Raw genomic sequence first — 14,428 nt, forward strand, 5'->3', positions numbered from 1 at the left:
TTATATTTGATGCTTATTGCATAAGGGAAGGGGTAATGTGGTCAGATCTGCCTTTTAGGAAAATGACTTTGGTAACTGGGTAGAGGATGGATTGGAGAGGGGAAAGATCAAGGCAGGGAGACAATTAGAAGGTTGTTGCAATAATTTGGGAGAGAGGGGATGAAGGCCTGAACTAGGGTGGTGCTGTCTTCCCCAAACATTGCACAAGCTATCCTTCATGCCCACAGTTCAGCCTTTCTTCATCTCTGCTACTTAGAATCCCTAATTAACGTAGGTGTTACCTCATACATAAGGCCTTTCCTGATTTCCCCTCAACCCCAGGAGTTAATGCCTCACCCTCCACAAATTGTCTGGTGTTTACTTATTGGTATATGCATAGTATTCCCCATTGTGGAATATAAGTCCCTTGGACACGGATTGTTTTCTTGTTTTTGTATCTCAAGTGTCCATTACATTACTTTGCAAATAGTAAGCACTTTAATGTGTATTGCATTGAAGATTCCTTTACAGGTAGAGGGAAGAATATTTCAACACTATAATCATCAACTATGATGCATTTCTGGTTGAATGTTATTAGGGATGCTTGTTCAATAGATTAAGTATAGGTGAAGGGGATAATTATATATACCTGTAGTTCCATCAAATGAAATTTGAGTGTTCTTTTTCTTCTTAGGCCTTGATTCTCTCTGTGCTCCATTCTTGTATTTAAATTTCAACAATGAAGGTAAGCGTCTTTATGTTTTGAATAATGTATTTATAATTTTTAACATATTTGAATTGCATTTCTAGCCTGTAAGTCTTTGCTAGGTAGAAAGCTGCTATTAAATTCCTGTGGCACTATTCCCTTAAAATATTTTAGTGTCCTGAGAGAATTACTGTACTTGCCTAAGATCCTTTGTTATTGACCAGAAAGTTATAAAGATTTGTGGGAGAATATAGCCTATACTCCTAAACATTTGCCATATACTATGTCATAAATGGGCCTTTTTTATGGGAACTTGTGTGCAGAACCTAATTTCCTAGAAAGCTTCTAGGTATTTCGCAGAATGTCAGAATTGGAAGGGCCTCAGCAGCCATTTAATATAAAGCATATTTGAGCAAAAACTGGTAAGTGATAATTCAGCTTTTCCTAGAAGGTTTTCAGCAAGAGGAGCAAACAATGCGACAGCCCATTCCAGCTCAAAATGTGAGCAAGTTTCCATCAATCAGAAAGCTCTCTCTTTGCAGCTTTCACCCACTGTTGCTTGTTTTGCCCTCTATACCAATTTCTTTCACTAAACAGACTTCCAGATAGTTGAAAACAAGTTCATGTTCCCTCCTAAATCTTCTTTTATCCATAGGCTTACATTCTCTTGTTCCTTTGGTCATTCCTTATAAGATGGGACCTTGTGGATGTTAACCATACTAGTGGCTTTTATTTAGATGCTATCCAGAATATCGATTATTTTCCAAAAACTTGATTCCATAGATCTGAACTCAGTACTTCAGATGTGGTCTGAACAGGACAAAGAACATTGCAGTTATGATCACCTTATTAGTATTGAGCACTGTGCCTCTGTTTCTCAGCCCAAGACTGCTTTGCTTTTTTATCTACCAACACCTTACAATTGATTCATATTAAGCTTGCTTTTAAAACCTTAATATACTTTTACATATAAACATCCATCTAGACAATTTTGTTTTTATGAAATTGATTTTTCTAGCTCAAGTGTAAGTCATTACATTTAGTTCTCTTAAATTCCATCTTATTAAATTCAACAGAACATTCTAACCTGTCATGGTCATTTTGGTTCCAATATTTGTCATTTGTTGGGTTTTCTATCTTTCTCACCATTATGTCATATCCACATTTGAAAGCTTTTACATCTTGGACTTTATCCAAATCATTAGTAAGAATGTTAAGTAACCCCAGGCCAAGCACAAATTCCTGGGCCACTCCATTGGAGACCTTCCAAGTTGATAGAATAACTACTCCTTACTGTCTATTTTTCTTACTGTCTATTTTTCCCCAAGAAGAACATGAAAAGCTTTATCAAATGCTGTCTTCAAATAGATGTAGACTATATCTGCAACGCTTCTATGATCTACACCTGTCATCTTATCAAAAAGAGGAAATAAGATTATGCATGACTTGTTTTTGAGGAAGTCAGGCTGAATCTTTGTGATCATTGCTTCCTTTTCTATATTCACTGATCATCACTTTAAATAAAGGGTTCTTAACCTCAGTTCTATGATTTTAGCATTTTAATACCTATTTAAATGTAATTGATTTTCTTTGAAATTTTATATATTTTGTTTTATAAATTTAATAATAGTATCCTGAGAAGGGGTCCATAGATTTCACTAGCTTTACAAAGGGGTCTATGACACTTCCAAAAAAGAATAAGAACTCCTGTTTTAAATATCACATTTTAGAATTTTCCCAATTAACAAAGTAAACCTTATTGGACTATAGTTAGAAGCATCTGTTGTCATTTTTTTTTTATTGAGGAAATCTACTTTTCACCATACTTTGCCTCCTCATTCCCAAGCACTTTGCTAAGTATAAGGAGCAAAGACAAAAATGAAACTTTCCCTGCTTTCAAGGTTCCCCTCATTTCCACTCAAATTGGTGAGAATTAGATCCTAAATAAAAGTTTACAAAGTTAAGTTCCTCTACTTTCTGAAAGATGAAACTATTGTTAAGGCAAGTCAAGAAATTATTAGCTTAAGATAGAGTTTGAGTATATGTTTGGATAATTGAAGCCCTGCCCTGGCCCCATCACTATTCTAGAATGCCCCTCTGTTCCAGACTCATAATCTATTTCCTGAATTGCTCATCTATATCATCCTGTTTCTATACACATGATCTGTAACTTTGTAGGGGGAAGAGCATTGTGGAGATGTGATTTCATCTGTTACCAATCTTCTAAACGTCTTAGTCCCTGAAACTCTCTCCTTAAAAGTTCTGCGGAGTGACCTGACACCTTCTAATTTCCCTAGTTTTAGGGGGAAGCACTTAAGCTCTAACCTGGGGAATCTATTTTCCTACAATTTGGTGTGTTAGCCAAGGAAGCACCCCTGTGATAGCATTTCCTTGTACTTTGAGTTCTTCGAGTTTTATTTAGGTGCAGCCTCTTCTTAAGAGTAATCATCGGGCAGCTAGGTGGCGCAGTGGATAGAGCACCGGCCCTGGAGTCAGGAGGACCTGAGTTCAAATCCGGCCTCAGACACTTAACACTTACTAGCTGTGTGACCCTGGGCAAGTCACTTAACCCCAATTGCCTCACTAAAAAAATAAAAAATAAAAAAGAGTAATCATCTATGTTTATACCTGCCCTTCTGGAAGATTTCCACATATTTAACTTTAAAGAGTTACCTACTTTCTCTTATTTACATTTCCATATATCAATATACAATAGAAAGTCAATATAAAGAAATGTATGAAGGGAAGCATTTTTGTTTCGTTTTGTCTTTGTTTTTGCCACAGAACCTCCTTAAATACTTCTAGCCAGTATTCTTAGATTGTACATTCGTAGAGTATATTTCATATATATTATGTGGCATATATTGAGTCTCCTGGGGTTTGTAGAGTTTATTAGTAATGATCATCTATAGCTTTGGGAATTTCCTCCAGTTGAAAGTTTTTTATTGTTAGTTTAAAATAACACTGTGAAAAAGGGTGATTTCAATAATCTGAAACTTGAAAGGATCAAATATGATTATCTTTTTTGTTGATAAGTCTTTGCCACTTTCATAATATTGGTTTTAGGTCCCTTTGTCTAATTTGTTATATGCCTTTTCCCAATTCTTTTTTTAGCTCTTGCTTATGCTTGTATGTCTGCTTTTATCCCAAAATACCTGTATAACTTCTTTTTGAAAGACAACTCACATGTCATACAAGGTAAGTGAACAGCATTCCAGTCTTTTATTTAATGGTAAATAATAACAGTAATAACAGTTCCTGCCCTAAGGGATCTTATGTTCAAATGGAGGCAACAACATGTGTGTGTGTGTATGACCATGTATAGAATATCCACAGCTCTCATTTATATATACAAAATGAATAAAAAGTCGTTTGGGGAAGGTAGGCACCCATCAATTGGGAGATTCAAGAAAGGCCTCTTTGTTCCATATAAATATTTTATTATTTTCCAGTTACATTTAGAGATAGTTTTCAACATTCGTTTTTATAAGATTTCTAGTTTCAAATTTTTCTCCCTCCCTACCCCCTCCCCAAGACAGCAAGTAATCTGATATAGGTTATATATGTACAATCACATTAAACATATTTCTGCATTAGTCATGTTATGAGAGAAGAATCAGAGCAAAAAGGAAAAACTTCAAAAAACAAAAACAACAACAAAAAAATAATAGAAATAGTATGGTTCGATCTGCATCTAAATTCCACAGTTCTTTTTTAAAGAAAGGCCTTTTTTAGGAGTCTTGCTCAGCATGCAGTACAAAGGCTTTAAGGTAGAAGATGGAGATTTGTATGTGAGGAACAAAAAGCAGGCCAGTGACTAGGTGGCAGAAGGAGGGAGGACTGAAGGGGGGAACAAGAAGGGGTTTTGACATGTACAAAAATACTTTTCTTACATTATCTCATTGAACCTCACAGCTACCCTCTGAGACACATTCTGCAGGTCTGTCATCGTCATTTTGCAGATCAAAAAACTAACCCCCAGAGGTGTTGTTACTTACCCATGGTAATGTAATTAATATGTTTTACAGGTAGAATTCAAATCTGAATCTCTCACAAATAGAATTTGTTCTACAATTTGAATTATTTTTAGAGCTTTCAAAGGACTGTGTGGTTTGGACATTGTTAATTATCATACAAATCACTTTAGTTCAGATGAAGTCCCCTTAGCCTTGAGATTTAAAATGTGTTGAGACTATTAAAATCTCACTGTGTCTAACATGTCTAGACTTCAAGAACACATTTGACTCATTAGGGCTTCCCTAAAAGCCCTCTTCATATAAGTTGCTTCCCACGCATACATTAAAATTATACAAGATTCTGCAACAGAGGCAATCAAGGAAATAATTTTTTGAGTTGAGTATTCTCCTGAATATCACAATCAAGTGAAGTTTATAAAACACACACACACACACACACACACACATCTTATAATGGAGGATGCTCTAGCTGAAGAGATTTTCCCAAATGACATTGATGTCCTCTAGATGCTCCTTTTTTTTTTTTTTTTTTTTTTTTTTTTTTTAGTGAGGCAATTGGGGTTAAGTGACTTGCCCAGGGTCACACAGCTAGTAAGTGTTAAGTGTCTGAGGCCAGATTTGAACTCAGGTACTCCTGACTCCAGGGCCATTGCTCTATCCACTGCGCCACCTAGCTGCCCCTAGATGCTCCTTTTTGCAGATGGTATTATACTGTTTACTTCAAGACTTAAAACATTTCAAAGCTTCCACAGTGAACTTCAAAAGAGATCAGATCATCTAAACTAGTGAAAATAAAAGTGGATGAAAAAAGTAGCTTTTTAGATGCGTAGCCCATTCTGTTAATCTATTTTTACAAATACCTTGGAGAGGCTAGATTGGGCCCAAAATTGAACATGAGGATTCAACATCTGGGAAATTATGCAGCATTTTCATTGACTGCTTGCTACCTTAAAAGTCCTAATTTTTAACAGTAGTTTCTCCCAAGGATGCAATATTGATATGCATCTCATGAAATACTATAGTGTCAGAAGAATCATAATTTTAGATAGTAATGGAACAGCACAGCTATTACTAGGATGGAGTCTATTAACATTGATAGGTGCAAGATAAAAGATATGATCAAGAACCTCAGATACATATCTGTGTCACTTCAATCAAGAATTCTCTTGGCCTTGAGTTCTCAGCTATAAAACTAGAGAGTTGTTCCTTCCCTCTTTAAATCTATAATCCTGCGACAATTTGTAGACTAATCAAGTGATGAGAGTTGGGAAACTATCTTTATGTGCAGTCTGGGTTTTGTACAGGGAGCCATAAAATATTAAAACACCAGAAGAAGGTGCATTGGATGGCTCCTCAATGAAAGATTTATAGAAAAAAACATTGTTAAGAATCACACAGGATGAGAATGTATTAATTTTTGACAGTGGAAGGAGTACCTACCGCATAAGATCATGAATTCATCAAAGTATCTTTCCTTTCAGCATTGTTTATATTATAGTTAGAAAATAGTGATATATTTCTTCAACTTTTGTTATTTTTCCACAAAGAAAAGGTTAGTGTCGTTTAATACTTACCTACAAAACAGAAGCTAAAAATTCAGTTTTTAAGAATTGAAATATGACTGATTTGAAGTGAATGTTTTTAGCATTTAAATAAAGATGAAAAATAATATTCAGGAAGTGAAAATAATTTATGAGAATTTTTTCTTTCCAAACTATTTATATTGTTATACTGGAGTAATGTTATAAATGGATTTTTTAAAAAGACAACCCCGCCAGTATTTATTGAGCATGTATTATATACATGGAATTATACAGGGTGCTTGAAGGGACATAAGAAAGATAAAACACAGTCATAGGTTAGATTTAGATCTTGGATATCGTTTAATCCAACTCCCTTGTTTTATAGATGAGGAAATATCTATAACATCTTGTGCTCCAAGAACTTGTAGAATATTAAGGGAGACATACACATACAAACAATCACAGAATTAAAGGGAAAAGAGTAGAATGTGACTAAATATTCTTAGTCTGGATAATAGATGGGGTTAATTTAAGGTAGTTTTCTAAAGGACACAGAAAAGAACCATGAATTTTATGGAAAATGAGGAGTTGAGTTTGTACAAGTTGAGACTGATCAGTTAAATACATTAAGATGATTTGGGTAGCATCTCAGAGGTTGAAGAACACATTCAATTTTAAAGGGTAGTTCAATGCTACCTTAGAGGGCATGAGTTGTGTTACAGATCTATGATCGGTATAATGTTTACAGTTCTCTGTGGCTTGAGCTTCAGAGCTGAGGGCTTGTTAATAAGTTTGCTAATAGCACTATGTTAAAGTGGAGTTGACAGCATTAAAATGTTAGTGGTTTTAGGGAAGTCACCTGGTAACTAGGGCCTAATACTAAACTTTAAAGGTAGAAAATAGAGACTACCTTATGTTCACCTTTGTACAATAGAAAGGAAATGAGTAATGATATAGGAGCAATTTATTGTTATCATAAAAAATGGTATGTGATACTTAATGGGACAGTGGGCTAGCAATGATCCTTTTTCAAATTTGGCATTTGTCATGTGCTCTTTAAAGACCTAAATCCAGCTTAGATCTATATTAAACAATAGAATAGTACTTAGGAGAAAAAGTTACAAAATTTGGAGTAATTTAGGCCTATGATATATCTGGAATGGTTTCCATAAAAATTAGGGAGGGAACTCTACAAAATAATTAGGTTCCTTATTGGCTCTAGGCTCTCATTCCTTCTTGGGTCTGTTTTTCCTTCTGTCTTTTCTCTTTGTGTTCAGCACAAACAAGAATATAACATCACTGGTAACGCTGACTTTTAAAATATCCTTAATGCTCACTGCCACTCAAATGGGTCACAAGTCAAAAAGAAATCTGAGTTTGTAGCACGTTATCCTGGGGTATAACATAATTAATACCTCTGGCAGTCCCTTTATACCATTAGTTATTTTTATAATAGGTTCTAAGTGCAATTGTGTTTCAAAAATATTGCAAAGATTTTGATTGAAGATTACATTTTTCCAGGATTTTTTTAAATTCCAAATGAATGATTTCCTCTGTGGGAATTAGTTTAAGGTCTCCCAAGCATGCAAATTAAAATGAAGTTTATATTTTTGAAAATGGACTTGTATCACCAATTGAATAGTGGAATAATAACTAACAAATGCTTTTTTAAAAAAAGACATGCAAACAGACAGTCTTTATTTCCTTAATTTAAAAAAGTAATATTTTGAGCTAAAGTTTCTAAGAAACTGTGAAATGAGGTATAATGGAGAAATTTTCCAAAAGGACTATAATCCCATATGTATTGTAGGTTAATAATTCAGTTGAACTTGTCTTTTTATATTGATCTCATATCAGCATCTACATGATCAATTAGTGTTTATAAAAACTCTTTAGTTTTTTCACTTATCACATTTGATAAAATTTGCACTTGAAATGCTAGATTTTATGTTTAATTTTGAAATTTTCATTGTTTATATTTTAAATATTAGAATAAATATCATTTTAAAAAAATTTTGGCTAACTTAGAAGGACAAAAGATGATATATTTTCTCCAAGAAGTAAAAAGTTACTTTAAGAAATAACTTGGGAAGAATATTTCATCTCTCTGCTTATATCCTAGCATTAGAAATCTTTACCTCTTTCCTACTTATTTCCATGTTAATTAGAAAAACATTCCTTTAATACATGTAAAACAGAGGTATTACCTAAATAATAAACTTAGAATTATATAATACTGGAGACTTATCAGGATGGTGTTCAAGGAGACATGGGTTCATGTTCTGCTGCTGACACAGTGGCTATGTTACCGTGTGCAAATCTCTTAACCTCTCAATGCCCACAGACTTCTCTCAAAGACCAAGGAGGGAGTTTTTACATCATGAATATGTCCCCCCCCCAAATAATAACACAGGTACAGACCCTGTTTTCCCCTTCTACACACATACACACATACACACACACTTATTTTAATGGTTTCAGATGGCATAAATTCCCCCTGCACAAGTTTTCTTATATTTGGGAAAAATCAAATGTCATGGGAATAGATAAGATTAAATTGCAAATTGTGCAGAATGTGCAAATTGCACAGTTTTCTATGCATTTAATTTTTTACCTGACCTTAGAGAAATAACTGATTACCCCATTCACTAGTAGCTTAATGGATACGTAAAACTTTCATTGTTATTTCATTTGCATACTAATGACACCATGAAAAGCTTCATTTTAAGGTTTGCCCTGAAAAATAATGCTTAAGTACTCATAAATGATTCTGAATTGCTATATGTACTTTATCCGCAAATACTCATTTATGTGGATGAAGAAAAGCAGGTGTCTTCAATCTTCCCAGCTCAGTATCTCTTAGGTACAAAACCTGCTATCTTTAGGAAAGTGATAATTTTCAAACTTCAATTAGGATTCTTACGTCTTATTCCTATCATCAAATAATCAGTTTTAACCCCAATTAAAGTAACATGACCTGACGATAGACAGTGGGTGTTCCCCTCTAGTTTAGATTCATAAGCAGACCAGAAAAGCTTTTGGAAGAGGTTTTCAGAAACACTCTAAAATAGCCTAATATCCAGCAGAATGTGTGGTCTTTAGAAGCCAAGAGGCCATTTAGACATTAGAAACAGAAACCAATTTGTGCATCTGACCCAAGTGATGCCCATAGCCCTTTACAGAAGAAACTACAACCCAGGAAAAGTATGTTGATGTCATCATGGATGGAACAGAAGTGTTAGGGTCCAAATGATGATCAACTATACCTGGGCAAGGCAAAAGAAATACGGGATGATAATGATCCTGGTGTGCAGACCAGGTGTGGGGATGGGACAAAAGAATGATCCTAGGGTTATAGATGCAGAGCCAGAAGGGATTTTTGATGACTTCTGATTCAGCCCCCTTATTTTGGAGATGAAGAAACCAAAAACTTGAAGGGTTTCTCAAGATCAAACAGGGACAGAGTAGAAGAGCTGAGTTTGAACAGTAAAGTCCTTTGATCCAGCACATTTTCCATGCCCCATATTGCATTGTGCTGCAATTAAATGCTTTCCAACATCAACAGAAGTGGAAGCAAAATAAAAGGCTACCGTTGATACAAAATCATGCTATCTCCTCGGCTTGTCTAGTAAATGCCCTTCTGGTTGCTGTACCTGAACAAAAGCACAATGGAGTGAGAGAAGAGAGGAAAAAATATTATTTTTAGTCTGTATGTTTTCAGCTGTGTGTTCTATATACGAGTTTTCTAGAAATTACTGCTATGGTCACAGCTTTTTTTTTTAATTAATAAAGTATTTTATTTTTTTCCCGTTACATGTAAAGATAGTTCTCAACTTTTGTTTATACAAGCTTTCCAATTTCAGATATTTCTCCCTCCCTCCCCCCTCCCCTAGACAGCAGATAATCTGATGTAGGTTTTATATATATATATATATATATGTGTGTGTGTGTGTGTGTGTGTGTGTATGTGTGTATATGTATATATATATATATGTACATACACATAATAACATTAAACATATATCTGCATTAGTCACGTTATAAGAGAAAAATCAGAGCAATGACGAAAAACCTCAAAATAGAAAAACATCAGCACCCAAAACAAAAGAAATAGTATGGTTCATTCAGCATCTATACTCCACAGTTCTTTTTTTTTTTTTCCCTGGATTTGGAGATCCTCTTCTATCATGAGTTCCCTGGAACTATTCTGTACCATTGCATTGGCGAGAAGAATATAGTCCATCACAGTAGATCAACACTCAATGTTGATAATACTATGTACAATGTTCTTCTGGTTCTGCTCACACAGCTTTTGATTGTACTGTAAGGGCACATTATAAATAATCCAATTTCTTCATTTTAAGGATTAGGGATCTAAAAACTTTACAAAATGACTCTTAAACCCTGTAATGTCTTAGAATTAATGATCAAATATGCTGGATAAAAATGAGACTGTTCAAACTGCTTTTTTATCATACAAAAGAGAGGTACTTGTTTGAAGACAGTTATCATATACCTTTAGAACACACATAACATTAATATATATGAGGATAATGATAAGGATAATGGAAATCAAAGGATTTATTTTCTTTCTTTTTTTTTTTGTTGTTGCAGGGCAATGAGGGTTAAGTGACTTGCTCAGGGTTATACAGCTAGTAAGTGTCAAGTGTCTGAGGTCAGATTTGAATTCAAGTCCTCCTGAATCCAGGGCCAGTGATTTATCCACTGCGCCACCTACCTGCCCCACTAAAGGATTTATTTTCCAAGAAAGTCTGCAGTTCTCAAAAAACCCAAACACACACACACACACACACACACACACACACACACACACACACACACACACCCTGAGTAGGGTGACTAAGGAAACCTGTCCTAAGTCATAGTAGGCTTTGGTCTCACTGGGAATAAAAGAATAGGAGTTGAATGTGGGTCATTGCAGATCTCTCACAAAACCCAAGAGGGATTATTCAATTGCTGGTGTCACTTGAAAAACTGTATAAGGAATGGGGAAGACTCACAGAAGTCATCCCAAACAATCCATCTTCTCTGTCAAAACTCTAACCTTTCACCTCCTCACATATGTAGGGTCTGACGGAGATCTCCTGAGTCCTTGTCTAGTTATCCAAAAAGAATCAGCTGGCACGACTTCTAATGGGAAGTAATTTAATTTGGGTTCATCTGCAGGGCAATCATTTTGGCCCCCTTTTACAGCGTTATGAGTCACAAATGTCTCATAATGTCTTGGTTTTTGGCAAACAGTTGACAAGGGATTTGTGAATATATGCGTATATATCTGTATTTCTCATCTCCAGAAGAAGTTGGCAACTTAATGGAAAATAATAAATAGTCAAACAGCTGAAAATTTCACTTTTTGATCTGTGAGAGTAAAGGAAATAGTCTGCCTTAAATATGTCACTTCACTCTCTCATCTCATCCCCACCCCCACTAAAATGGGGATAGTTGAAGGTTTGATCAGAGAGGAAAAAATAAGATTGGCCATGTGGGGCTTCCTGAAATCTTTGGTTCTACATCTGTTATGTGAAATTGTATATTGGAACAAACAGATGGCTTTGCTTTAAACAATTGCACACACACACACATGCACATCCACACATAAATGTAATGTCAATGTGAAAATCCTTACATTCCCTTCAGATTTCCTTTTTAAAAAGATGTAAAAGATACAAAAGGAATAGTTTTAAATGACAGACAGAATTGCCATTCTTGGAAAGATTAAAAGGAATAATACTGTTTTCTTTTGGCAAATAAATTATTGAAAAGAGATGAGAGGAGTCTGTTGAATAATGCTCCAGGTATTTAGTCTTGATCCTAATTACAAAAGAACTTGGTGAAATTAAAATGCAAAAAAATTCAAGATGATTATTAGAAGTAGTTTGGGTTTTGTGCAATAAATAACATAGAACTTGCTTGAATACATACTGCTAAAGTTAAAAAGAAATTGGGAATAATAATAGCACCTACTTCCCAAAGTTGTTTTGAGGACTAAAATGATATCCTATTTGCAAAGCTCTTTGCAGACCTCAAAGCACTCTATACATGATTGTTATGTAGGGCACCAGATACATCTTGTGGCTACTACAAATCCTCCTGAGTCTCTTATTTAATAACATCTCATATTTCTACTGAATGATAAACATTTTTAAGGTCAGAGAAGCATGAGATATTGAGGGAGACAGAGATTTCACCTCTCAGTGGGGAGAAAAATATGTTAAATTTCCTACATGAAATTCTTTAATATTTTTCTGGAGCAGTTTTAATATGATAGCATGCATTGTGGCTGATTACATCATTACAGTTTTATCACCTTTTATAGAAAGCTTTGCAAAGTACAAGGCTTGAATCCATCTTGTTTCATAAACTATCCTAAGCAACTAAATTTTATGCCAAAAGTGTTTTAAAATAAAGTTTATGCTAGCCTTATTTCCTTATATGAAGAAAGATGGAAGACAAGTTAATGGCTTATAGATATAGAATATCAAAAAATGGAGTGGAATACTACATATGATATAATTTCAGGCAGCAATGTTTGGCTGAACCAAAAAGATACATTTCCGTAAGGGATTATGTGTCTTCAATAGACTTTTAATTAACCATGTAATCCTGCACAGTAATTATATTTTATGAGCCTGACTATTCAAATAAGGTTGATATTTAACAAACTTGAGAATATCTGTGCAGAACTGCCCCGGGCATGAATTTCTTCTTAAAATCAAATGTATTTTTTAGAAGTTAATAACAGTTCTGCTTTCACAACGTACAGCTGAATTTATGTGATTACTGACTTTACTTACCTCTAGCTTCTGGGTAAATTGACTTCAAATTTGCTATTGCTAATTGTATAGAGAAGGAAGGGGAAACTTAAACTTGGCAGGGCCCTGTGACTTTCAGATCTGCATTGCAACACATCACTCATTTAAATCTATCAATGGAATCCCTGGTAGAAAATGAACTCCTCAGGTCAGAAACTATGTTTCCCTTTCTTTGTATCCCCAACACTTAGCATGTGCCTGGCATACAGTAAGTATAGTAATAGCAATTTATTAAACTTGTAGACTTGAGAAAAGTTATGTGGATGCCAAGAGTGAATACCAATAAAGATGAGCAACTATTCCTTTCAAGTATTATTTAAGCATCTGCATGTTCCCCCAATAGATCCCAAGTTCAGCTGTACTGCTGTTACTTTGCTATGTGGTATTCGCATATCAAATCCTTTCCTCCATTTTCCTATATGTAAGATGAGTGACTATACTTAAGACACACCTACCATTGAGAGAATTTGTGAATAATCGTAACATACATTGTTTCCTCAGAAATAAGACAGGAAAATGGAAGTTTTCTAGAAAGATTAAAGGAACTGGGGAATAAGCCTTGGGGAGGGAAGTGTGGACTCTTAAAGTAGAAAGATGCAAACTGATAGGAACTGCTCTCAGCATCTTAGAGATCAGTTTAAGTAGATAGATCTTGGTTTGATAAATGTAACTGTAGTTTTAATGAAGGCAGTTTTAAATAGCTGTATAAGTTTGTTTTTTCATCATATTGGTGTCCCTTCAACCTAAAAACAAGAAATCATGATGGATTGTTTCTACATGCCCTCAAGACCCCAAACGTACCAAATTTATGCATAACAAATCAGTTAGACAAGGAGAGTATTTTCCTTAACTCTATGAGAAATGGTAATGTTGGGATAGGAATCGGTCTATTTGAACATTGTCAAAAGGAGCTAATGGATATGTCAAATACAAATCTTAGATTGATATAAACTAAAAGTGAAATGATTTTGTAACTTTTTTAGATTTGTTCAAATTATCCTCTTAGAAACTATAAAAATCTTCTGTATTGATTTCAGAAAATTTTTAAAAATTGGTTTAAGGAAAATTCAGTAGGGAAATATCCATCTATCCCATTTCTGCTATATATTCTATAGAACCGAAGTAATACATGAGTGACGGGGAGCCAGAAAAATGAGTCAGTGGCATTATTTAGCTGATATGAGGTAATTCATTTTTCAGTTTCTGGTAACTGAGTCAAATGGGTAGCAAATGGGGGAACTGTCAACATTACTTCTCTGAAGCACCCACCTTTCTCCCTAGAAAAATTCAGGAAACCTGATTCTTTTCAAAGTGATTCGTGGGGCAAGGTGCTAATTGTGTGAATGGTGTTCCTGGTTGAGATTTTTCCCCCATTCCTTCCACTAGTGACAATTGTCTTAAACATTGTTG

At 34.7% G+C, this 14,428-nt stretch overlaps 1 protein-coding gene across 4 annotated transcripts in view; it reads left to right on the top strand.

Annotated features, from left to right (window-relative positions):
* The window catches only part of TBCK (TBC1 domain containing kinase), a 285,598-nt gene that overhangs the window by 123,276 nt on the left and 147,894 nt on the right, over positions 1-14,428 (top strand). For all 4 annotated transcript variants that reach the window (XM_043971552.1, XM_043971551.1, XM_043971553.1 and 1 more), the window contains 2 exons: positions 674-724; positions 3,800-3,883. In XM_043971552.1, the coding sequence (XP_043827487.1) occupies positions 674-724; positions 3,800-3,883 (135 nt within the window). The remainder of the gene's footprint in view (positions 1-673; positions 725-3,799; positions 3,884-14,428) is intronic.

The sequence above is a fragment of the Dromiciops gliroides genome, chromosome 6 (genome assembly GCF_019393635.1).
Source record: "Dromiciops gliroides isolate mDroGli1 chromosome 6, mDroGli1.pri, whole genome shotgun sequence".
NCBI classification, from domain to species: domain Eukaryota; kingdom Metazoa; phylum Chordata; class Mammalia; order Microbiotheria; family Microbiotheriidae; genus Dromiciops; species Dromiciops gliroides.